Genomic DNA, 27,021 nt, shown 5'->3' on the forward strand with positions numbered 1-27,021 from the left:
GACAAGAAGACTGTTATTAGTAGAATTCATTTTGTTTCTATTCCACTTTGTATTTTTAAGAAAAAATCTCAAAGCGGTTTACAACACATTAAAAAACCAAATAATCCAGAATAAAACATTACTGAAGAAAGTCCAATATAAACTATGCATTCAAAGCAACATAATTAGTAAAATATTATCTTAAAGATTTCAAAAGAAAACATTATGAAGGAGGTCAGTTCCAGAATGCACATTTAGCACAGTAAAGTAAACAAAAATAACACATTTCAAAAGAAATCATTTAATAAAGGGAGTCAAATATAAAATGCACATTTAAAACAACATAATTAACAAGCGAATTAAGTATTATCATAAGCATAGAAGATACCTGCTGCTGTTCCTGCCAGTGGTGGTTCATGTTGAGTGATGGCTGTGGAAGCTCAGGGCTTCAGTCCTATACCTCTTGTGCTATAACAAGTCTGTGCATGTGACTGTTAACCAGAAGGCTGGTGGTTTGTGCCCACCAAGGGATTGGCTGAGGGCAGGATTCCTGCATTGCAGGAGCTTGGACTAGATGATGGCCTCTTTCAACTATACAATTCTATGAGTCTATGTGGAAGCCTTATTGAGCTCAGTGGAACTTTCTTTGGGCTAGAAATGTATGTGCTTATGCCATAAGTCATATAAATCTAGGCTAAGGAATTTATGTGCTTGCCCTTTCAGAAGCGTTTTGCTATGCTCTCCAAGTTTAACTCTCACGGACATGCCAAATAGTTAAGCTGCTTTGTTTTTTTGTTTTTTAGGTAGCAGGAAAAAGGAAGTGAATATCAGATCAGGAAGTGGTGGAGCAATTGTATTACTAAATGTGTAACTGGAGCAGAAGTCAGCTGAAAACATCTTGGTTTGGCTGATGTATTGGCTCCTGTCCTGAAACACTGTTTGCATGAACCAGTTTTGCTTTGCTTTTTTGTCCCAAGCTGAGACATATTTTGCTGCTAACCTGCCTCTCTGAGCTTTGATAGCAGCAAATGCAGATATTAATGAGTTCCAAAACACTCTATTCTGCGTTCAGAAGCTCGTCACATTTACATCATACATTTGAAGCACCTGTCATCCCCCAGAGAATCCTGGGAACTGTAGTCTATCCCTCACAGAGCTACAATTCCCAGCACCATTCTTCATACTCGGGTGTAGGAATATGCATTGATTTTAAAAGAAAGCTTTACAGCAGCCTTCACTAACCTCTGACTGGAACTGATGGGAGTACTAGTCTGAAACATCTGAAAGGCACCAGGTTGTCAAAGGCTGCCTTGCAGCAATGTGATTTTCATTTCTTTCTTTCTTAGTGCTGCTGCCTGTCCATATAAACTGCTGATTTATTTCCTGTTTTCTTTTTCCATATGCTGCGTCTGCAGAAGCTAGAGAGAGAGAGAAAAAGCGTTTTAAGTGTAGCATTTCAATGTAAAATGTAGAGTGGAGATGAGGATATTTCACACCTGCTTTTGAGAAAAGAAATGCATTTTGCTTTGTGGGTGCTAATTAGGTACAGCAAAAGGATGAGGAATCCCACCTGCAAATGACGTGAACTGCTCACAGGGGACAAAAAGAACTACTCTGAACTGCAGCCATTTTTGGTAGCTGATGTTTAGGTAAAAGATCTTAAGCAACCTCCAAAGAGCTCAAATGGTACATATAGCTCAATGGCAGAGCATCTGCTCTGCATGCAGAGGATCCCAGGTTCAATCCCTGGCATCTCCAAGTGCAGCTGGGAGACACTCCTTCCTAGATCCCTGAAGAGCCGCTGTTAGTCAATGTTGATGTACCAATGGTCTGACTCAGTATAAGTCAGCTTTCTTTCAGATGTGTTGGGCTGTAGCTTAGTGCTTTGCATACAAAACATCCCAGGTTCAATCTGTAGCACTTCTACCTAGGGCTGGGAATATCCCCTGCCTACAACCATAGAGCACCACTGCCAATCAGTGTAGACATCACTGAGCTGGAGAGACCGGTGTGTTTTGACTTGGTATATAAGACAAGGAACTGGGCACCTCCAGACCTGCTTTGCTTTAGCAGCTGCTGCATCATGTGCCTTAAGACAATTGCTTTTAAACCTGTTATATGCTAGGCAACACATTGCTTAAGGGGTTTGCAGAACTTTTGTACTATCGCCTTTTAATGTGTTGCTGTGGCAGCAAACTTCAGGGTCTGCTTTGTAGTGGTGGTGTTTTTTGTGTTTGTTTTTTTACTAGAATTCCAAGATCCACCATCCAGAACCAGGTGCAAAAGACATTCATGTAGAATGCAAATATTCTTCGACTAGATATGTGTGTCATTCAATATTATGCAATTGGCATCAGGGGACACCCTGAAGCTAAATACTGTGTGTCTCTATCTGTGTGTGTGAGAGAGAGCTTTCTTTATTTTAACAGCATCATTCACAAGAAGAGGGCAAGGAGAGTGGTTTTGTTGCTGCCATTCCTAAAACAACTGGGAGACAGAAACCCTTGCCAATCTACCTTCTGCCCATGCTGTACTGTAACCTTCAACAAGAGTCACTTTGAACTGCTTTTTACTATTGGGCCTGTAATGCTTTGGGCTCAGAAGGAAAGGAATAACAAATGTCCCTTCCTGAGGGATACCATAGAGCATAATCAGAAGAATCCGGGGTGGCTGAACCAGTTTGAAAGAAGTATCTCCAGGTGAGAGCAACATTAACACACGTTTCAGTTTTGCAAATTTGGAAAAGGCAATAAGCCCAAGGAAGGAAGTATTATACACCTATTTACTGTACCTTGGCCTTTGACACCTGAGATCTGCATACACATCATATATTTAAAGCACATGATTTCCTCCAATGACTCCTGGAAACTTTCCCCAAAGACTCCTGATAAACATGCAGGGAATTGTAGCTCTATGAGGGATAAACTACAGTACCCAGGATTCTTGTAAAGGGGGAAGTGCTTTAAACGTATGGTATGTATGCATATCTATATTATTATTATTATTATTATTATTATTAATTTCATTTCTATATAGCTTTATACTTTTAAGAAAAATCTCAAAGCGGTTTACAGCATATTAAACATCAATAAAGCAATCCAGAATCAAACATTTCTGAAGAAAGTCAAATATAAAGTATACAGTCAAAGCAACATAATTAACAGGAAACTAAAATATTATCTTAAAGATTTCAAAATAAAACATTACAAAGGAGGTAAACTACAGAATACATATTTAACACAAAGTAAACAAACAAATCTTAAACATTTCAAAAGAAAACATTGCTAAGTGAAGTCAAATATAAAATGCACATTTAAAACAGCATAGTTAACAAGAGAATAAAATATTATCAAAAGCATATATATTTAGACCCATCCTAAACTTCTGGTTGTAATTTTTAAAAACTGGTTTTAATATTGTATTTTTATATAGTTGCAACCCACCTTGGGACCTTATGTCAAAGGGCAGGTAAGAATGAGTGCAGATTTCAGAATCTATATCTATGTATCAAGAACCAGTGTGGTGTACTGACTGCCTCTCAGCCTAATCTACCTCACAGGGTTGTTAAAGGGATTAAATGAGAAAGGGGAGAACCATGTACAGCACTTTGAGCTCCTATGAGAAAAAGGTGAGATATAAATGCACTGAATAAATAAATATTTTGTTTATTTTCAACTCAAATGAGGCTGCTTCCCAGCATTTCATAATAATTTTGAGTCTGTAACAGATGAAATAAGTGCAGACTTTTTTCTTCAGAGCTGTCACTACCAATGAGATTTTTAAAGAAGAAAATAAATGGGAGCCAGACTCTACTAGCTTCTGTGTAGATCTCTAAATGGAAATAGGCTGGCATCCATCCATCATATGAGCAGTACATTTAGATTTGCAATGATGCTTTTGCTTCTAAATCTATGGTTTAATTACATGCTCCCTGCTGTAAAGATCTGTATTTCAAGCAGTGCATTTTTATTTATTTATTTTGTGTAACATGGCCGTTGGATTATCTGTAGCATTTGGGGCTGTGTTCTTTATTTGTTTGTTTTAATGCTAAAGAGCCTAATGAGCCCAACAAGGAGAAAGATCCTGTTTTCACTGTAATGATGCTCTGCCAAGCAACCCATTCCAGATGCAATGTGACTTTAGAAACCTTTTCAAAGCCTCCATTGTCATTTCAATACAAGTGTGTGTGTGTGTGTGTGTGTGTGTGTGTGTGTGTGTCTTTACAGCTGTCACCAATTGCACATCTTTGGGAAACATAGTCAAAGCAACTGGGTAGTGAATTGCGCTGGTTTCCCTTCAGTGAAGCGCCCCCCACCCCTGCAATTACTACTACAAGATATAGTGATGGCCCCCAACTTGGACAACTTTAAAGGGGGTTTAGATAAATTTGTGGATAGGGTTATCAGTTGCTACTAGTCAGGACCTACTGTTTAAATTGCCTCTGGTACGACAGGCAACATGCTCCTGAAGACTAGTTGCTGGAAATCATGAGTGAGCCAGTGGCGTGCAGCGAAATTTTTAACAGGGGAACAGTTAGGGCCAGAGGCACCAACTTGCAAGAAGGATGGGGGGATGTCATGCATGTGACATTGTGATGTCCTGACATCGCACACGTGAGCATCACACCTCCCTAAGCCAGCCAGAAGCTTCCTGGGCTTTGCAAGGAAGTGCCAGGGCTCTGACAGGATGCTGGAGTACTCCTGCTTCCTTCCAAAAGCCGGGTGGTCTTTGGGAAGATGGCAGGACAGATCTTGGACCCATCAAAGCCTCACACCTACCTCCCTAAGCTGGGCAGAGGATTCCTGTGCTTTGGGGAGGAGGCACCAGCAGAAAATTTAGGGGACTAGCCCATTCCCCTTATGACGAAACGCCACTAGAGTGAGCAGAGTGCTGTTGCGCTCAGGTCCTGCTTGTGGGCTTCCCATAGGCATCTGGTTGGCCACTCTAAGAACAGGATTAAGGACTAGATGAGTCTGAACCAGCTAGTCTTGCCGTGTGCTCTTAGCCATGTCACAAATGAGGATACTCCTGAGAAGTGGAGGCTGGTCCATCAGGATAACGGAGAATACCCCACCAACCTTAGCCAGCCCTACACCTGCCTACCTCCTTATTTACATGCATCCCAGGGGGTGGCACTGGCTGTCAAGGTCTTCCTCCTTAGTTGCAGTGTTGCCTCTGTTGAACTGCAGAAGGGAACAAAACTAGGATAAGCTGTCTCTGCTCCACCAGCCATTTGTTCTGGCTCTATATATTGTTGGTCTCCCTGCCTTTTGCTCTTCCAGTTCCAAAGGGTACCAGCCTTCTCTGCTCCTGAGCATATCTGAGAGAGGCGAATGGGCAGAACCCAGGAGTCCAACAGAGTGGCACAGCAGACAGTGGCAAAGTTAGCAGAATCAGATGTGCTACAAGCAGGAAGTGGAAGCTAGAGCTGATGGGAGGTAGTTGAAAACATCTGGAGGGCAGTAGATTGGTAGAGCGTCTGCTTAGCATGCAGAAGTTCCTGCCATCTCCAGACAGAGCTGTGAGAGGCTCCAGTGTGAAAACCTGGACAGCTATTGCTCAGCTAGATGGACCAAAGGTTTGAATCAATATGAAGCAACTTTCTGTACATCTTTCTAGGTTCCCAAAGCCTGAAGTAAACAAAATGGGATGCCTCTGGTTGATGAGCTCAGTGTCAGTAAAGGGTGGAGGTTAAAACTTGCTAGAACACCCATGGCAGAGTTTGAGTGTTTAAAGGAGATAACAGTTGGGAGTGGCTTCTCGTTCAGAAGAATGCCTCTTAGTTGTACTGGCATTCCAGCTCTACAATTCTACGATTCTTTGATTCTATGATAAAGTCTTGGTGTCCCACAAGAGCAGCCTCACAATGATACACAATGGTGGAGCTGAAAGCACAGCACCTAGGAATAAGCTGCATCAAATAGCGTGCCATGTACTTCTGGCTAAATATGCATAGGCTCATGCTGCACAAAATATTATCTTTTTCATTATTGAACAGCATCAGGTTTGACTTTGAGACGCAGTGATGGACTTTGTGCAAAGTGAATCTTGAGTTGTGAACAACATTGGATTCCTCCACATCCATATGCTGAGTTGTAAGATACTAAGCAATGAGATACACTTTAAAGGATTCATTCAGGACCTTAACATCACTGAACTCAATGGAGGGGCTAATAGCATTAATACCCCAAAACGGTATTGCTTCTGTTGTAAAGGGAACGTGGATGTAATGGTTCTATACTTAGGGCAAACAAAGTCAACGTGGTGCTCTCCAGATGTCATTGGAATCCAGCTCCATTTACCCCAGGCAATATGGCCAGTGGTCCAACCAGATCTGCAGAGCACTGTATTGGCTATCTCTGACTTAAGGAAAGGTGGGCTAAGAGAAGGATTAAAAAAGGGGGGGGAAAGGGGGATGAAAAAGATGCCATTTGCAAGTTGCATTCTTCACATTCCCAATGAATTGCAGTAGGAAGGATATAATTTTATATGTTGCTATGCAGGCTATTATGTCTACAATAGAAACTGATAATGTGTGACAGCAGCTTATTTCTAGACCAATCATGCACTGGAGAGCTTATCATTTCTAGACAGACTGCTAAGATCCAGTTTTGTTGCCGCCAAATATCGTTTCCATCTGATTTGTAATTGTTTGATGGCCTGTTGTTTGTCACAGTCCAGGTGCTAATGGGCAGATGTCCCTATCACAAGACCACCATCACACTTGATTGCAGCTGTTCCTTCTCTCAGGGCAACTCAGCATTTATTTATTTAGCTACTGAATGTATTACGTGCATTCAACTGCTTTCTTTCCATAGTGAATTACAGAACTGGTTATCTTCATATCAAAGCTATACTCATAGTGAGAAATGGCAGAGCAGTGCTAGAAGACCTAAAGGTGTGATATCACATTAGCAAACTAAATTATTGTGGCCATGCCCCTTGGTTCAGCAGGACTCTTCTTCACCTGCCTCTGACAATCACTTTCTTCTCAACTTTAAGATTGCCACCCATGCAGCCACTTTTGGCCATGTCCAGAGTGCATTAGATAATAGTTCAGGACCCACAGGTCACAAGGCCACACCAGATGAGTCAGGGCAAAGCTGTCACCACATGACTTGCCACAGCCTTTTCCTCACTCCCTGTTGGCCTTGGAAGAGGCTATCCATCTGATTTCAGCAGCCCCCCTGCTATCTATCTATCTATCTATCTATATATCATCTATCTATTTATTATACTAAAACCAAACTCATTATCCAAGAACAGAACCTTATATATAGCTCAAATGGTACTAGACATGTTCATGGAAGTTCAAAGGAACCCCCCTGCAGAAATCATTTCCAAAACTACCCAATAAGGACTGAGGGATCCTCCAGATGACCTATTTATTGAGCATTCATCCTGATTAGCTTGCATAAAGCTTACATGGAATGTGGATGATATCCATTATTTATTGAGCATTGGTACTGGTTTGTTAAAGGGGTATCTATAAGACATTGAGCATTTGTTCTACACTCATTCCAATTTGTCTGTGGGGCACTTATATGTTTTCCTGTTAGTCATTTGTTAATTCCACATTTTCCATTGCATTTTTCTGCCACTTTCTGGACCGCAAAAAGTCCAGTTCTTTTTTTAAAGTGGATTTCTGGTGCTTTAATCCATTTTAATTGCATAAACCTAAAGTTTGGGTATGCAGTTTGGAGACACCCTGAATATGCTCAGTGGTTATATAATACTGACTTACTTGGGGGGAGGAGAGAAAACAGGATAGAGTATCCTGGAAAAGTGCTTGACAGTCTGGCTACAACTGTGGCTCTGTACATGACATATCCCAGAATCAATAGAGACTGTCTACTTGTTTTTTCTACACAGTCAGCACACAGTCTAGAGCTACAGAATATTTTTTACCCCTGGAAAGCACTTATTCAAACACTAGTTTCATTCAGAAAATAGTTTATTGCAGATTGATTCTGCATTACCCCAATTTGTTCATTTGAAAGCAAATGTAGGCAAAACCAGATATGGGGTGTGTGTATCCACACTTACCCAACAGCATTGTGGGTGATTGTTTAGTGTGCAAGCACTTACACTTTGGAACTCCCTGCATATCAATATCAAGCATGCATATTCACTGAATTCTTTTTGGCACCTGCTACACTCTTTTTAGACAAGCCTATATAGGTGCTTAGAAAGTTTGATGTGAATTTTAGCTTGTTTTAGTGGTTTGACTTTTTATATGTTCTAAAACTATTACTTCATTTTTTTCTTGGTTTTCTTGTTTTATCTTTTTGTAAACAGCTTTAAGATTGTTTTTGTTACATTCAAGCAGTGTGTAAATTTTATGAAATAAATAAATATATATATATACCAAGAATGAATCACCACTTCCTTCATTCACCTGGGACATGTGCAGGGAGGAAAATACATTGATAAGCTAACCAAGGAGAGGGTTTTAAAATACATTATCAAGTAACCACACCCACCTTTGCAGACTCAATCTAGATTGAAGGCAGCATGTTGAGGATGAGCATGGATAATTCTGGATTGAGAAAAACTGTGCTTTTGTTCTGCAAATGGGTAGTGTGTACAGTCTCTGAACAGGAACAATACAATATTTTGTTGCAGGTCCATTTACTTTATTTATTTACAACATTTCATTCATTAGAGTAGTAACAATGGAAACCACCAGGGTTTTCAATTTTTTATGTTTTAACATACAAATTTTCATTTTCATAGTGCACTGTGGTTATAGGGTATGTGATATGCGCTATGATTTTAAAACTCTCAGAGAAGTGCAGTTGCTAAATTTATGCCACTCCTCTAGGTGAGAAGAATTCTGAAATCAGCATGCTTACATTTACATTAGCTGGTAATTACAACAAACATGGTTAAATGGGAGCAAGACCTGTCTTTGGCAACAGTCTCAATTTCAAGGCTATGTTTTGTGAAAATTACAAAATTTCCTGTCAAAAAGGGAACTGAAGTGTGCAAATGGTTGCTCTGAATGAATGTCATGCAGATGAACTACTATAGGAGCATTGCATAATTTGGCACTTTAATGCTTCTTTTGTGCCTCTCAATCCTCCTCCTCCAATATTTTATCTGCTAGGAACACAGTTAGGGACTGAATTAAACCTCCTGTCCAGTTACCTATGAGACCTCAAACAGGGTACAGAATTTTACAGCGACTGGGACCACCTGCAGATTCACAACCCAATTTCATGATTGAACATATCCTCCCCCTTCCCCAGTGACTTTTCAACCCATGTGGGATTTAGTCTTTTTTTAAACAAAAACAACACATTTTCAGCTTCTGGGGGCACTGCTTTGGAGAAGGGCATACTGAAGGTGGTGTCGCTTTGTACATGGAAAATGATCAAGGAGCCCTCTAGAACAGTGGGAGGATTTCTGCAGGTGTATTCTGCAACATGCCATTGATGCAATAATAGCATATTAATAGTAGATTTGTATTGGACCATCCAAACATCACTCAGCTTTATTAGTTGTTCTGCAATGCTTTTCCAGTGCTGCTGCATTACTGCCATCTGAAGGGACACTCTTGCCAGAAGCTGAGTTGGAATATACCCCAGTTCAGCAAAGGTACCACCAAGGCCAAGAAGCTGCCAGCATGGTTAACACACATAGTTAATCTATTGGAGGCAAAAAAGCATATTGCCCACCCCCCCCAAATTTAAAATCAGCAAAATCAACGACTTATTAAAATAGATTATAAGCAGGAAACAGGCTAGGGTAGTGGCTGGACCTTTAGAGGAAAGGGAGGCTGCATAAGGGAGGAAAAGGAGATTTCAGACACGCTAAATGAATTATTTGCATCTATATTTACTACAGAAGACGTAGGTTAGATCTTTGTGCCTAAACTTTTTAAAGAAAGGAGTCAGAGGAATGAAGACAAATAATGGTAATACCTCTAGGACATATGGGCAAATAAAATGAAATCAAGCCACTGGATCTAGAAAACATCCAGTTAACAATTTTTAAAGAACTCAAATAGGAAATTGTTGATTTTCTAACAAAATTATGTAACATCCCCAAGAATGGCTTCTGTACCCAAGAACTGTAATGACAATTTTTAAAACACTTTTTGAAGAGATCCAGGAAACTACAGGCTGGTTAGCTTAATGTTTGTTCAGTCAAATCCTCCATGTTTAGAGGTATTATGAATAGCAGTTGCTTGGTTGGGAAGAGGAAAAAAATAGCAGGAAAGTGTTGCTATTGCCCTCATGAGTCCCAATGAGAGGGGAAGCAATATATCAGTAATTATGATGATGTGCTTGTGAGCTTCTCAGAGACATCTGGCTTGCCACTGTGGGAAACAGGATGCTGAAGTATGCTAGGCACAGGATCTTTGGTCTGACCCATCAGGGATACGTGTATGTGTATGAGATGGAGGGTTGGAGTGTGAGAGAGATGGATAAAATGAGTGTGCGAGACAGATGTAATGACTGTATGTCTGTTAGAGAGACGGTATGTGCACATGTCTACGTGTGTGAGAGAGAAACAGTATGTATGTGAGCATGAGTGAGATACGGAGGGCATGCATGTGAGAGAGATGGGAGTGTTTGTGTGCGAGAGAGAGGTGGGCGGACAGTGAGAGATGGAAAGAGAATGTTTTCGTGTGTGAGATAGAGTGAGCAGGGAGCCTGTGTGAGAGAGGGATGCAAGTGTGTGTGTGGGAGATAGTGATGAGGTGTGTGCATTAAGAGAGATCAATAGAATGATGATGATGATGATGATGATGATGATGATTTATTAAATTTGTAGACTGCCCTTCATCCAACTATCACAGGGAAGTTCACAGCATAAAATGCAAAATGATAACACAAAATGCATAATAAAACAAAGAGACCAATAACTCCACCCCCAACACACTGAAAAAGCCATAGAATGTTAATCAGCCAAACACCTGGTTGAAGAGAAACCTTTTTGCCTGGTAAAAAAGAAGTGTATAACAAAGGCACCAAGACAGCCTACCTGGGGAGAGCATTCCACAAACAGGGAGCCACTGCGGAAAAGGCCCGTTTTCATGTTGTCACCCTCCAGACCTCTCATGGAGGAAGCACACAATGATGGGTCTCACATGACGATGGCAGGATCCAGGTTGGTTCATATGGGATGAGGTGGTCCTTGAGGTATTGCAGTCCTGAGCTGTTTAAGGCTTTATAGGTTGAAGCCAGCACTTCAAATTGGGTCCGGAAACTAATTGGCAGCCAGTGTAATTGGGCCAGGATCGGTGTAATATGCTCAAACTCTTGCCCCAGTGTACAACCAGGTAGCCAAATCCTGCACCAGCTGAAGTTTCTGAACTATCTTCACAGGCAGCCCCACCTACAACACATTGCAGTAATTGACCTGGAGGTTACCAGAGCATAAGATGACAGAAGTCCAAATAGGTGTACAACTGGGCCACCAGCCAAAGTGGATGGGAAGCACTCAGGGCTGCTGAGGCCACCTGAGCCTCAACAAAGGATCTAGAAGAAACCCCAAGTGACATACCTGTTCCTTCAAAGGGAATGTAACCCAATCAAGAGCAGGCAACCTCCCATCCATCCAGACTAGGGAATGTGTGCTATATGTGTTATGTGTGTGAGAGAAATGAGCTTGGGTGAGAGTTGGAGTGAATGTGTGTGTGTGTGAGAGAGAGAGAGTGATGGAGCTAATGTGTATGAGAGAGACAGAAAAAGAGGGCTGGAGTGAGCTTCTGTTAGGAGGGAGAAATGGACCGAATGTATGCAGGTGTGTGTGAGTGAGATGGAGCGACAGTGAGGGATGGGACGAGTGAGTGTGTATGACAGGGTGAGGCATGGATGGTGAAGCGAGCCTGGCGCGTGTGTGCACTTGCGAGTGTACGTGCTTGTGCTTGTAAGACAAGGAGCGTGTGTGTGCACCACCAGCTCGCCCGCCCGCCCGCCCGCCGGCACACATTCTGGCGGGCGGAATCCCCCAGGGCCAGCGAGAGGGCTGAGGCGTGGAGGGAAGCGCGACAGGCGGGCGAACCATGGTGGCCGTCACCTGACGCCGCCGCAGCTCCGCCGCCATTTTGTCTGGGAGTGGGAACGCGAAAGGGGGAAAGAGATCGGCGAGGAGGAGGAGGAGGAGGGAGGCGTGGTGTAGGAAGAGGAGGTAGAAAGGGGACGGGGTCCCAGCTGAGAGGGCGGACAAGCAAGCAGGCAGGCAGGCAGACGGAAGGGCGAGAAGGAGAGGACCTGTCTGAGGCAGAGGCGCCCGCCAGAGCGAGCCGGAGTCCTCTGAGGGAAGGAGGGAGCCTCCGTCCGCCTGGCCTCGGTTGAACCCCTCAGCGGCAGCAGGAGGAGGAGGCTCCAACAAGGCCGGTGCACTGGGCTGGGCTTCTCCTTGGTGGGGCGGTGGCCGGCCCTCCTCCTCCTCCTCCCTGCCGCCCCGTTGCCCTCTCGGCCCTTCTCCTTCTACTCTCTGGGCTGCCGCCGCTGCTGCTGAGGGGATTTGGGCGCCGGGGAATTCCTCGCCCTGCTGCCGCCGCTGCTTCATTTTGGGGTCCAAGGGGGAGCTGGAAGAAAAGAGCCTCAAGGCCGCGCGATCACCACCTTCCTCCTCCTCCTCCTCGTCGTCGACATGTCGGGCCAGTCGATCACGGACCGGATCACGGCGGCGCAGCACAGTGTCACCGGCTCGGCCGTCGCCAAAGCCGTCTGCAAGGCCACGACCCACGAAGTCATGGGCCCCAAGAAGAAGCACCTCGACTGTGAGTAGCGCAGCCGTCGCCGGGCCCGCCAGGCGAAGGGCTTGACGGAACCTGGGTGGGTGGGCTGTTGGTGATGGTGATGGTAGCGGCTAGCCCCAGCTGGGGAACCCCTCGGATAGGGCTCTCCCTGCCGGCCTTTCCAGCCCCCCGGGGGAATGACCTGCCGAGGAGGGAAGGGTCGCCGCCGCCGCGGGGATTGACAGCGCAGCCCTGAGCATGGCTGTTCAGATGTCAAGCCCCGCTACGCGTTCAAAGGGGAAATGCTCTCTGCTAGTTGGGGTGTGTGTATATGTGTGTGCGTGTATTTTAGGATTTCAATGCAAAAATCACACGAGGCGTGGGGCTGGCTGACTTTCCAACCTCGCCCCGTTTGCGGGTCAGAGCGAAACCGTCAGATTTGGTGGGTATAGGTTTAGTTTTCAAAGGGCTGAGCGCAATGCCACTACTGGCAAGGAAAGGAAGCAAAGCAGTGGGGCGGGGGGGGGAGGTTGCAGCACGACTAACAAACTAGGTTTGATAGGGTTTGTTTCTGGAAGTTAAGGTTGCAGTTTTGTGCTTGCATACCTGGAAGGAAGCCCCGTTTAACTTTATTTTTGAGGAGTTAGGGTTTTAGGATTGGGCTGTTCAAACACAAATGGCTTGCTGAGTGCAATGTATGTTTAACTTTCGGTGTTAAAACATAACTCTCAAATTGGCAGTGGTGGGTGTGTTAAACTACTAGTACTAGTACTAGGGTTGTCAAGACAGACAGGAGAAATTCATTTAGGAGGCTTGAAAGAGACATTACCAGCTGGGCAGAATAGGGTTGTTTTGTGGTTGAAATTGGACAAGATAGATTCTTGGCAGGGCGCAGGGGAAGGATATTAAAGCAGGAAAGTTTTGTTTTTTCTTAGTTTTATTTTCCCCTCTCTCTTAATCCCAGGACTTGATAATGATGGCAGTTCATTTCCAGTGACACATTGACTCCTTGATTGTTGAGCTAGTTACCAATTGTATTCTTGGGGGTATCTGGCCTTCTCCATCACTCCATCACTTGATATTACAGTACCAGACTTTCTGGTTGTGATTACTTTTGTAGTTGGTCGTGTATGCGACATTTGCAGTAGGAATGAGATCCTGCCAGTATTGCAACAGTTGTCAAAAATTAGTGGGGCTGGGGACTTGGAGTGAAATGTTGACAGCTCCTTTCTTTTGCAGACTGAAGACTTGCTTTTTCAGAGCCTCTTACTAGACTGAGGACCCACTTTTTAATTTCAACCTGTACCCAGGTCTTGTATATGTGTTCGTGACTTGGGCTTGGGGAGAGATCCAAAGTTCAGTAGTAGTGCTTATTTGCTCATAGAAGGTCCTAGTTTCATTTACCAGCATTTTTTGTTAAAATAGAAAGGTGGTGCTGGGTGGAATCAGTTATCAAGTGATGAGAAAGACCCCTGTCTTCGACCCTAGAAGATCATTGCTAGTCAGAGTAGAAATTCTGTGGTATAAGTCAGCTTCTAGTGCTTTGATTTTTTTTCTTTCTAGGAAGAGCAGGTGCAGAGGAGGACAGCAGGGCTTCTTACAGTTGTGTAGAAGAGAGAATTTCAGGTGATGTGGGGTAATTGAAGCTGGGCCTGCAGAAACCACCTTTGGTGTAAAACTGGGAGCCCTGTCCTTTTCTGCACGTTTTCTCTCCTGCTGATCAAAGTCAGGTTTTCATCCACTTGTGAGTCCTGGCAAAGTGGGAAGTTTAAAGCAGATGTTTTAAAATGGACTAAAAGGAAAGGTGTGGAGGATGTAAAATGCTTTTATCAAACAATATAAGTATACTTGGCTATCCTTGAATAGTATTTACTATTCTGTGCCCACCCGCCCCCCAAAAGCAAAGTAATGCTGTTGCTTTCATTAGTAAGGTCAGTAGCTTTTAGATTCCCCCCCCCATCTTGTGAATTTACATTGCAGCTTCCAAATAACTGAAATTAAAATATCTGTTCCCTAAGCAGTCAGTGAATGAATATTGTCAAGTGACTCTCATCATAATGGAATCTGCCTCCAATTAAAGAACATTCTTAACCTGATGCCTCAAAGGTCTGAAGTCTTCTGTTAACACTTTCACCAGATAAGATATTGTAGTCTGCTTACTTGGAGTTTAGCAGTCTTGTTTTACATGTATGGTTAAAAACTGCAGTCCTGGAAGATGAAAGTTTTCATCCTGAAGTTAGAGTAGCAAGCTAGTTGAGAAATTGCCCAGTTTGTCTCACCTCAGTCATAAGTTTGCTGGGAAAAGTCACTATCTCTTGGCCTCAATCTTTATTTGCAGTATGGGATTAATACTAGGCTATCTTATGTGGATGTTGCAAGGATTTCTGAGATAATGTATCTGAAGTACTTTGAACACTCTAAAGTGTTTTATACATGTTCAGTAATGCTGTTTCATTAGTGCTGTATGTTTCATAATGTATTCAACAGCATGCATAAAACACTGTCTACCTAGAAATCTACTTGCTACCCTTTGATGTGGAGAAACTGTGTTGACATGAAACGTAGTTACTCTGCTGCATATTGCAAAACATATATTGAATCTGATTGTTGCTTGGTGTGAGTGTGTTTCCTATTACTTTCAGGGACAACTCCCTCTGACTTACCAGGGGCTCCAGCTACTATGTGGTGCAGTAACAATGTGCATTTCCCATGTCTTACTCTGTGATTAAATATTTCTTTGTGAATACTGATTTGTTTCTGATGTACTCTTCGATCCTGTTTCTGCAAATATATAAACTGTTTTGCAGGGCAAAAGCCACCCCCATTTTGAGCCCTTCTTGTATTTTCGATTTTTTTTTAAAAAAAGCCAGTATCTAGACACTCTTTACAAAGCAATACATAAGAGGCAGGCACTATTTTACGTAGTTCAATAAGAAGCATTAGTTGTTTACAGTGTTCTGACCAGTGATTGCAAAGGCACTGTGGTGACTGATAAGAATTTAAGCGTTTATTTTAATGTTTAACTTGACTTGTGATAGCCCCCATCAGGTATCCTTGGTGTCCTCCACCTCCTGCAGCAGTATTTCTGGCTACAAGCCCATTGTGTGTTTAATCCCATTCGATTCCAAAAGATTATTGGGACTTCTTGTGCTCAAAAGCTGGATCTTTCAAAAGCAATGATATTCTGAAGTCTGAATAATTATGTAGTCCCTGTTGTCATCATTGGTATGCTAGCATCTTAGAGTCTTTTAAGTATAACACAACATTTTGTTGTCTGGATCATTTCTCTATCTTCTGCGGTTGTGAAGTCACCCAAGGCCTTGGTCATAATGTAACCTTCATATGTGCTTTTGAAGAATGATAGTCTTCAGAATGAAAGGAAGTATAAATTAATTGTAACATCCGAAGTTCTTGATCCCAGAAGGTTAGTATGTGCAGCTGTTGCAGCAAACAACAAAGAGTGCTTTGGCACTTTAAGGACTAAACTTATTTATTGATGCTTGTGTATTTAAGAGTAGTTTACAAAGAGTGTTTTGGCAGTTTAAACTTACTTATTGATGCTTGTGTATTTAAGCATCAAATCTTAGTAACCATAGCTCCAATATACTGTCTATAAAATCAGAAGAGTACTTTCTTGTGGTTTCTGTTTCCTGTGAAAGGTTGAAGTTCAGATGCAAAGTTGAAATCAATAATTGAGGAATAATTGATATTGATTCATATATATATTAGTAACATTGTATTAATGTAATATTTTATTTTTATATGTAACTATGTATTTTTGTACTATTTTGCATCAGGAAATTAAGAGGTGTTGGCATGATGTTATTGAAGAGTTTTAAAAGCAATATCTATCTATCTATCTATCTATCTATCTATCTATCTATCTATATCTGTACTTTTTGCCCATTTGTTAAAATGAGTCTATAATGCGAATCTCACTCCACTGGAATAATTAAGTGCTAATAATTCTTTATACAACATGCCATTATCACGAAGTTCAAGAAGAGCTGTGAAGTGCTTATGTGATTTCTTGTACATGAAGCATTGTTTTTTTAGGTTGTGGAAAAAATGGTTCTGCTTAATCTACTAGTTTCCTTTGTTTGAAAAACGGCTTTTATTTAATGCTGACAGTGTAAGGAAAGGTTGGTGGTTTGGAATTATCTGAAGCTGGGAGCCATTGGGGTGTTTGTATTGAAGAGGTTATCAAGCACTGCTGTGCTGGTTTTCTTTATAGAAGCGGAATAATCTGTTTTTTAGGATTGTTAAAACAGGGTGGATGTGGGTAAGAAAAGATATGTAAGGTAGATAAATGGTATGCACTTACTCAAAGCTTTCCTCTTGTCTTCCTTCTTCACATAGCACTTACAAGAATGTATGATAATCTCTTTAACACTTTCAAAGAAGAAGTATACCAGTTACAGTAAAAATGAAACTAGAACGGTATCTTAGGAAAATTTGGGTCCAGAGAGAGGGTTGATCAGAAGCCCAGCAAAACTGATGTGGTCTTTCACAAACTGTGAATGCTCTCCAGCTTAGACTGCCATTTGGCATATCATAAAACTTTCACACCATGCATCATAATTGATACTTCAAACATGCCAAGATTCCTGCACTTCATGTTTTTAAAGGATTGTTTTTGTAAGTTACTCTACACAGAAGGAGAGATGATCCATTGACAATCATAGCCTCTGGTTACAAAATTTGTACATCAGAACAGATCACCTGCGTATCAAATAATTGTTTGTTTATTCATGAATCCCCTTTTTGTGGCAGCTTGGTATACTTTGTTTCCCAACTGTTTATCCATTCATAGTTGAATGGATATTTGTTTTGGTTTTGAAAACTTTGAAACATGGATGGGAAGCCTATGGCCCTCCAGCTATTGTTGGAATCCATCCTACATCAGTCCTAGCTAGCATGGGCAGTAGTCAGGGATAATGTAGGCCAACAGCATCCCTATCCCTGCTTTAGGATAACTATAGTAATCTTTCTCTCAGTCTGCCCTCTCTGTCCAAACATGGTATCTGATAGCAATCTGGTTTCTGATTGTAAGTGAGTTATCCTGGCACTGTGATTTATTTATTTTTCCAACTGCTGGACACACTTGAGAGAATAATTCATTCTGATACAATCTTGTATTTGTATCTGCTGAGCAAAGAGCACTGGCAGTGGTGGTACTTTGCAGATGTAGTAGAGAGATAGTAAGGACACCAAGGTATTGTTTGCCAATGCAATGGACAGAACATTGAACCTGAATTAAAGGCAATTTTGGAAGTTTGGGCCCAGTCACTGAGCTGGCTTGCACACTTAATCTTAACTATGGTTTAAAGGTGAAAGTGCATTGTGCTGATGCATGGGACCAACAAACCTTGGTTATTGTTTGTGATTTGTTTGGAGCCAGGTTTAGTTGTAACTCTAAAACAAATCATAGCTTAGATCTTGCTGGCACGGCAGAGAAGAAGTAAAGCAGCCGTGATTTAGCCCTGTTTACCAGCACAAATCATAGTTAACCTTAATTGTGGCTTAAAGTGGCAGGCAAATGAGGCCACTTTGTCTCAGCCTAAGGTTGTTATAAGAATTAAATAATAGCATGCATGCTGCCGTGAGTGTTTTGGAGGAACCAGTCGAGGGATGCAGATGTAGTTTAAAAACGTGTGCCCATATAATAGGCATTTCAATGTGAAGATAAGGAGAATTAACTTAAAACTGGGTGATCTGAGGGGCCCTACTAGCCATATGTCTGCAAGAAATTATATCCTGCAAAGATAAAATAGTGTATTTAACACTTATAAAGTGCATAACATGTTCTAAGCGCTGCACAGATATTAAAGGTAAGGCAGTTTGTATACATTCACATTTATACACTTTACACCTGAATCTTTAGCCTGTTTATGTGCTTTCATCTTCATTGTCCAGAGATGGCCACTGTACTGATATTGGAGAAACTTGAGAGCCCCCTTTCTATTCTACTTCTTTTTTGTTATCTTTTGAGGAGGGAGGTTTCTATGCATTGACTTGTACTGCCATTTTAGTGTATCCTTTCATGATAATTCTACTAGGAGAGCTCCAGTTTTTCTACTGACTTGGCTAAAGGAAGCTATAAATGGCAACCAACAACGAAATATTGCAATGTTGCCTCAGAACCTAAATTCTGGGAAATTATTGTAAATATGTTAGCACACTATCAGGTTTGGAGTAAATCAGCACTAAAAGTTACTTTGAGAATAAAGCTGAGGAAAAGAGGTATAGATTAGTTACGGTATGCAGCAGCAAAAGATAATCGTGAGAAAACCATGGAAGAGTGGGAGGGAAGTCAACTTTTTAAGTGAATGTATACTGGAAAATGTTTGATCAATTGTATTTTATTTGTGAAAATTTATAAATAAAAATAAAACCAACCTAAATTCTAGGCTCCACCCAGCATGGAACTGGAGCCTTGGATTGCTGCTTGGGGCTCATAGAAAACACCTCTTTTCTTTCCCATTATTTTGTATACCAGTGATTCCCAACTGGTGGTCAGAATTTTCAGATAGAGGGCTTGGCTTTTGAAAAACAGGGGTTCCATACTACTTAGCTATGGAAACCACTGGTATATACCAAGGGTTCAGAACTGGAACTAGCTGTCAGCCTGAACCAGTTTTATTACTGCAGGGAGGTGGGGATGAGGTGGAGTGTTGCTTAGGGATAACGGTTTGTGGTTTTCTTCAACTTTATGGCATAAATATTCTTTCTCTCCCCTCCTCCTAATGCTTATTTCCAGATTACTATAAACTGTTAAGGGCTCAACAGGTCACTTCCTGTCTCTTGCTTTCTTAAGTTAACACATTCAATATTTCATTGCTCAGCTGCCCATAACCATGGACTTCAGGGTTGTTCACAATTCCACTTGTCCTGTGCCTAGAAAACACGGGCCTGAGAGGTTTTCCACTTGCCCCGTGTTTTCTAGACACGGGTCCAAGCGGTATTTCATTTATCCCACCCATTTCCCCAGGAAAACGCACTGTTTACCACTGAATCGGAACAAATGTCAATCCACAGAAAAACTGATAGAGGTTGATGTTTGCTCCAATTTAGGGGTTTCTGAGAGAAAACGGGGCGGGGGGGGCGGGCGGACTATCAAATCCCAGGCAAACCAGGGGTTGGGGATGACATAGGCAGTCAGCTGTAGAACACCCATCAGACTTCTGCAGCTAGTTGACACAGCTGCAGCACTTCCCAGCCATTGTGGATTGGGCTCAGGGGAGTTGTAGCTTCTTAGTAGGTACTGTTCTGAGGATTAGTTACAATAACACCTCTTTGGCTGCTGCACAGCAGCTGAACCATGCAGTCTGAACACAAGATATGCCTGGGGTTTGCCAGGGTAAAGAATGCCAGGGATTTAGAATACAGTAGCCTACAGCACTGCATGGCACAACAGAGTTCTGAATTGGATCCTTGTATGGTAATGGAGGAAATCAGAACTTGTTAGTCTCAGAGGCATGCTGTGACAAGAAACACCCTAAGGAGCTCCTTTTTTTTTTTGGAAATACAGAAAACAGTTGTAAGTTTATGATGATCTCTAGCAGATACTGTAATACAAAGTTCTTTTGTAAGGAAGATGTAGGCTAGAAGAAGTACAGTACTCCTTGTAGTAATAAAGCTGGAGAATAATTATGCAGAGCTCATGAGTGCAATACAATAGAAACCAAATTGGGTTAGCTTCCAGTGGTTTCATGTAAATGTTAAAAAGACTGGGGGCCTCTATAACCACGAGTCTTCATGTTTGCTTCTTGTTACCTGCACCTTTCCCTTTTCTCCTCTGTGTTGGTCTCCCAACTGTGGAAATTTATAGACCATAAGATCTTCAAGGCAGGGACCTGTACTTTGGTTAAGTTACTCTTAAAACCCCATGCACAGTGATGATGATGTTGTTGTAGTAGTAATAATTATAATAGAACTCAGATGAATAAAATTTCCAAAACAAGCATATGAACTAGCAGCTTTTCAGATAATCATTTGCTGGCATTAGTGGGGATGGATCTGGTTTTTTGTACCTCATCCTGTGAGCCATCACCTATAGTCTCCATTTCTTTCTAGTGTAATGTAAAGCCTTATTCCTCTTCAGAGTAACCCTGCCCCATTTCTGAGGATCAAGGCCACTTAGCTTCAATGATCTTCAATCTTCAATGAGCTTCAGTCTTCCTTGATCCACAGAAATGGAACAGGGCTGCTATTTCCATCCTTTTTCTCCTGGTCATTTCTGTGAAGCAGCAACAGCAGAGCTTTTTAAACAGCTGCAAGTGAAAGAGGGAAGCATCAAGGAAGAATTGAATGTTGCCTCCATAGTTGCCGTTGGGTATAAATGTTGGTAAACAATTCCTGTGCTGCTTTCTGTGCACATGGTCTTCATATATGCAAAGAGAAGAGTAGGAACATGTCAGGAGAAGAAAAGGCAGTATTCAATATCATAATGCTTTCTCCCCATGGAAGGTGTGTGTCACTGAAATTCTGAAGTTTTGTTATAAAAGACCAATACACAACTCTATCTTGGTCATTGTTTCAGAATTCTCAGAATCGGTAAATTAACCTTCATTAAGCCAGATGTTCATATGTGTAGTGAATTGTTATCTTGGATTTTGTTACTATTGAATTTTAATGAGATTTCATCATAATGTGTGATATTGAAACACAATTTTTCCTTCACTTCATTCACTAAAACTCTGTGTTGTGTTAATGTGCACTAGCTTCAGTCTATGTGTTCTCATGTAGATCTGAAGGTTTGATCAAATCATCCATCTACACAGTTTATAGCAATAATTTCTATGTAGTAGAGGTGGTAGACATTTTTGTTTACCTGGGTTCCACCATAACCAACAACCTTTCCATTGATGCTGAGCTGGACAAGTGTATTGGCAAAACATCTACGACAATGGCTTGCCTCTCCAAAAGGATATGGGAGAATGTGATGCTAACGTCCAATACCAAGATGAGCACACTGCTTTGTGATAGTGAGACATGGGCAACTTGCACCTGCCAGGAGCTTGGTCATGCCCACACAATGGAAGATAACAGGACCCCCAAGGACATGCTCTATGGGGAGCCTGGCTTCAGGCACTAGGCCTGTTGGCAGACTAATTCTGGTTTGCAAAGATGTCTGCGAACATGAAGGCTGGCAACATTAACCCTGCCATGTGGAAAACCCTTGCAGACAACCACAGTGCCTAGAGACGGACAGTCAGGTTGTGTATCCACAGCAGTTACCAGAGGAGGAATGACCACCGGGAAGAGCACAGAAAGAAGAAACGCCTTGGTACATCTGTAGTAACACAATTGGATGCCTTAATCTGACCCAGCTGTAACAAAACATCTCTCTAATATTGGTCAAACTTCCAGCAGTTTGGCTTCACCCCCAAGTGTGCACTCGTCCATTGTCTCTTGAGGCAGATGGATTTCAACAACAATATGTAGTTAAGCAGCACTGATGGGGAAATGATGCATTTGAAATTGCGAATGTTACAGGTGCCCATTGTGGTTTTAGTACTTCATAACCTTTATTTCTGTTGGCTTATAACACCTTGCTTTCAGGATTTGCACTGACTGCCAGTTTGCTACTGGGCGAAATTCAAAGTGTTATTAAAAAGGTAAAGGTAAAGGACCCCTGATAGTTAAGTCCAGTTGCAGCGCTCATCTCACTTTACAGGCCGAGGGAGCCGGTGTTTGTCCACAGACAGTTTTTCCGGGTCATGTGGCCAGCATGGCGAAACCAGAGCAGCGCATGGAAACACCGTTTACCTTCCCACCGAAGCAGTACCTAATTATCTACTTGCACTTTCTGGTGTGCTTTCGGACTGCTAGGCTGGCAGCTGGGATCGAGCAACGGGACCTCACACCGTTGCGGGGATTCGAACTGCCGAGCCCAAGAGGCTCAGTGGTTTAGACCACAGCGCTACCCGCATCCCCAAAATGTTATTACTGACATATAAATCTCTATGAAGCTTAGGACCAAGTTATAAGAGACTGCCTTACCCTTTATACACCCAGTAGATTGTTGCAGTCTGTGGGAGAGTTTCTGATGCAAGTTACAAAGATCTCAGAAACCCACTCTGTGGAAAAGCATTCCTGTTGAGATGTGACAGGTGCCCACTATCTGCACTTTTTGGAAACAATTTAATATACTTTTGATCTGACAGATTTTCCCCAGCTGGATAATGGGTCTTCACCTGCTTCATGCATGCACCTTCCTTGGTGCTTTTCTCCACATAATTGCTCTTGGCTATTCTCTTGTGCATATGATCATATGGAGAAACACAACATCTGAATAAGCAACCAATGGTGGGGGCGCCATAAGGTACTGCCACAATCATTTAAATTGCTTGCTGAAGGGATTGATGCACATCTCATATTGCATTTTATACCCAGGGGTGTTTGGAAATGGCCAGGAAGAGAAAATCCTTATCTGAACTGGCCCAAGAGGTGGCTTATGTGATCTATTAGTAGAAGGGATGCTGACATTTAACTTCTGATACAGATTAATATATACACCATATTGCAATTATATTAATGTCACTGCCCAGCAATAGGTCTATGTATGCATTTGTTTGTTCAAGAGATTTATAACCTACCCTTCCAGTACATTTGCATTCCTCAGAGCAGCTTGTCAGAGTAATGAAATGTGAAAATATATTTGTTCATTTTTATTGAGAGTCATCCAGCAAGCACATTCACAGATCACAATACACAGATCTCATTCTTCACTAAACATGCACTGTTGCACCTTGCCTTAGCTAGTAGTAAAGAAGGTTGCTTTCATTTTAGTCCAAAATGTGGATTCTTTTTATTGTGAGCCTTCCCAAGACTAGAGATTATGTGGTTGCAGGAGGTTTGTGTGTGGGAAGCATGCAGGGAAACCAAACTAGAAATTAAGGCATACTCCTCACAAGCAGCAGTAGTCTGCTTTCTAAGAAAACTTGGGGTTCCTTTTCAGTGTGTTTAAAACTGTTAGCAAGAGACATTTCTTGGAGAATAATGTTTTGATGCAACTTGCATGAGGCTGGATACGATCATTGTGATCCTAGGAAAAAACTATGATGATTAGAATCTGAGGCAAACACACTGAATTGTTCTGGTCATTGTTACAATAGAAACACTATATTTTCTTCTGAACTGCAACTTGCGCTGTTTATATCTCTTGATAAATTCAAGAAGCTTGTGTAGAAATCAATGTGATTTACTAGGAAATCCATAAATAGGTAAAGGGACCCCTGACCATCAGGTCCAGTTGTGGCCGACCCTGGGGTTGCGGCGCTCATCTCACTTTATTGGCCGAGGGAGCCGGCGTACAGCTTCCGGGTCATGTGGCCAGCATGACTAAGCCACTTCTGGCGAACCAGAGCAGCGCACGGAAACGCCGTTTACCTTCCCGCTGGAGCGGTACCTATTTATCTACTTTTTTCATATAGTGGATGGTTGGTTCCATAATTCAAGGGAAAATTTGAAGAAAAATAGGACTGTAAGTCTTCATAACATTTAACCTATTTTTCCTTGTGTCCCCCCGTCCCCCCACCCACTGCTTAATGTAACAAGTTTCCTGATTAAGAGTTCTGAAAAACTTTAAAGTTTGCCACAATTTTGTTACATTTTGGGTTGGTTTCAGTTATTTGCCCAACTCTGGATTTGGAAGTATTTTTCTTATAGGCCAGCATTACTATCTTTGGTTTTCATAAATTGAAAAAGTATTTGCAGTTAAGGTTGTATAGCTTTGTCCTCTAATTTGAGGTGTCCATTTTAAATAAATCCTTAGTTCTCAAGCTATGGGGCAGCTCTTCCGCCTTTGGGGGGGCACCTGGTAGAGGGCTCAGAATTCTAGGAAATGACAAGCGATAGATGCCTTTTTCATCCCCCTCGACAGCCAGGAGCTGGTCCTTCCTTCCTTCCTTCCTTCCTTCCTTCCTTCCTTCCTTCCTTCCTACCTACCTTCCTTCCTTCCTTCCTTCCTTCCTTCCTTCCTTCCTTTCTCCTTATATTATTTACATTCATTTCTCTCCTTTCCCTCCAATATTGTTCAAGGCTACTAACAATAATAATCCTACTACATTTTTTGAAAAGAATATGTATGTAGAATATAGCAATCGGGTTTACACCTGGTACAAAATGCAATTGTAGCAGTACAAACAGACCTCAGATGTGGATCATTATGTGTGCACAATTGGAATAACGGGTGTGGCAGAAAGCATTTCCCTGACAACAGAGATCCAGTAGTTGTGAGAAACAAGGTATTGGTGGAGTAAATTAGATATTATTCCCTGAGGTTGGTTCTTAGTCTTCCAGGTCTAATGCTTTTCCTCTAATTGTCAAGACTAGCAGCAGTTAATTGATCTTGTGTATCCCCTCATTAAAGGCTCAGCTCTTCTAGACAGCAGCACCTGCCACACAGTGGTGGAAAGCTAATGCACAGCTTCTTCAGTTATTTATGGAAATAGTCATATCTCAGTAGGAATGTTGTTCCACGAAACAGGAGCATCCACACTGAAAGCCCAGTTGCTGTGAACAGGCGTCTGATATTTTAGGGGCTTAGAGGAAAAACTCTCCTTCAGAATGCAGTGGCCTACCAGGTATATAAGGGATGAGGTGGTCTCTCAAGTAAAGTGGTCCAGAGCTGTATAGGGTCTTATATATTTATACTAAAACCTTGAACTTAGCCCAGCAGCAGATTGCCAGTCAGTGTAAATCCTGCAGACAATTTGCAGAATGTGTTGGTGATACTTTGCTCCCACAAGCAACCTAGCCTCTGAATTCTGTACTAGCAGAAGCCTCTGGATCAATCTCAAGGGTAGCCACACACAGAGTGCACTGCAATAATGTATGCACTCCAATTTTCCACAATATTTTGCAAATATGCTGAATGGAAACTTGCTTGCTGACCTGGCAGAGGACCCTTGTTCATCCGCACTGTGTTCCTGAGGGTGATAGCAGCTGCACCCTCACTTTCCCATCTTCTCTGAGATTTGAGAACGGGGTTCAGATAGAATTGCTGCTTTTGGGAAAGGAGATCAGAGATGTCCCACTCATTTTCTGTTTTAGTGCTGGCATTGGGATAAGTTCTTCTGTCTGTAGCTACTAACCTTTATCCTTTACCTTTAGTAGTGGTAATAACTGCATCCACTGCATGCAAAGATCACTGCAGATTCACGGACTATTTGTGCTGGGTTAGAGGCCCCAGAAGGGTAAAATAGGTTTTTAAAAGGGGCCCGAGTTCAAAAAAATGCGAAGAACACTGGGCGGGGGAGCATTGCAGGATTTTTTGGCACATGTTCACATTTATAAATTGATCCCTGCTGTTTGGAATGCATGAGTTAAAAGAAGGCAAGCAAAAGGAGAGCCTGATACTGTGGCAAGCTGTAGCAGTCCTTGGGGAATTGCCCTTTGCCCTTCTAAGTCCATAGTTGCCTTGCAAGTTCTGAAGATTGCTCAGTACTTTGTGTGAGCTGTGGCCGGGATGACGGTCATCTTTGGGGACTTAGCCCTTTTGAAAAAACTACTCTAAAAGAGCAAGAATACTGTAGTTGTAAGAAGTTTTCTTCCACCTACCCATGGAGGTTTACTCACATTTCGTAACTCTTAAGCTTAGGCAGGAGATCATTTGAAGGCTAATATGTAACTAGGCAATTAATACCATGTATTTGGAAATAATAATAAAAACCTGGATAATTTGAATGAGCAGGTAGGAATTGGGGAAATCAGGCAGCTTCCTATGAATTTAAGGTGTGGCATTTTTAAAAGGTTTTTTAAAAAAGAACTTTGTCCAGTTTGGGGCCATGTGTGAGTGTGTGTGTAAATTTTACAGAGAACCAAGTATTGCATGCCCTCCTGTTTCTATAAAAAATGCATGTTCTTTAATTGTAATAGGCAAATTGCTATCTCTCATTGCTTTTAGTAAATAGCTTGTTTTGCTTATTTGTATTTCATGATTACAGTTTTACTTGTGCTGCTAGCTGCTCCGAGACTAAGTAGAAAACAGGCTAGACACACAGTAATAGTTATTTACCATTATTGCCACCCTGCTACAAGTTCCCTTCCTTGCTTCATTGGTTGATATTTGCAGGGTGGGGATCCCTGTAGTGCAGCACCAGTGTAGCCTGGCCCTGGGAATTGCCCTTAACTCATTTTCTATGGTTTTTCTCAGTTGGCCACCTGGTGCTTGCAGAGACTCTTTCCCCTACTTGTTCTCTGTTGGAGGACTTAAACTAGCCATCTCCTGTTTTGCTGTAAGGTACTCTACTGAAGGAAGTTTGGATTACTCCAGAGTAAATGATTAATTGCATCATAAATGAAGATGTGAAGGGCCCCCCTCCAAATGGGGGGCTCCA

General features: G+C 42.0%; 2 protein-coding genes across 3 annotated transcripts in view; one reads left to right on the forward strand and one right to left on the reverse strand.

Annotated features, from left to right (window-relative positions):
- Positions 1–216: 216 nt before the first annotated feature.
- LOC128406964 (uncharacterized) lies at positions 217–13,815 on the reverse strand. Its single transcript, XM_053374861.1, has 3 exons — positions 13,706–13,815; positions 10,972–12,769; positions 217–1,397 (listed from the first exon to the last, which is right to left on the reverse strand). The coding sequence occupies exons 1-2, from the start codon at positions 13,813–13,815 to the stop codon at positions 11,431–11,433; spliced, it is 1,449 nt and encodes a 482-aa protein (XP_053230836.1). The 3' UTR covers positions 217–1,397; positions 10,972–11,430.
- The window catches only part of LOC128406991 (phosphatidylinositol-binding clathrin assembly protein-like), a 50,763-nt gene continuing 35,833 nt past the window's right edge, over positions 12,092–27,021 (forward strand). The window contains exon 1 of one of the 2 annotated variants that reach the window (XM_053374917.1): positions 12,092–12,718. In XM_053374917.1, coding sequence (XP_053230892.1) covers positions 12,589–12,718 — 130 coding nt within the window. In that variant the 5' untranslated portion in view covers positions 12,092–12,588. The remainder of the gene's footprint in view (positions 12,719–27,021) is intronic. The other variant, XM_053374916.1, reaches the window with a different exon arrangement.

Source organism: Podarcis raffonei, chromosome Z, assembly GCF_027172205.1.
Source record: "Podarcis raffonei isolate rPodRaf1 chromosome Z, rPodRaf1.pri, whole genome shotgun sequence".
Classification (NCBI taxonomy): domain Eukaryota; kingdom Metazoa; phylum Chordata; class Lepidosauria; order Squamata; family Lacertidae; genus Podarcis; species Podarcis raffonei.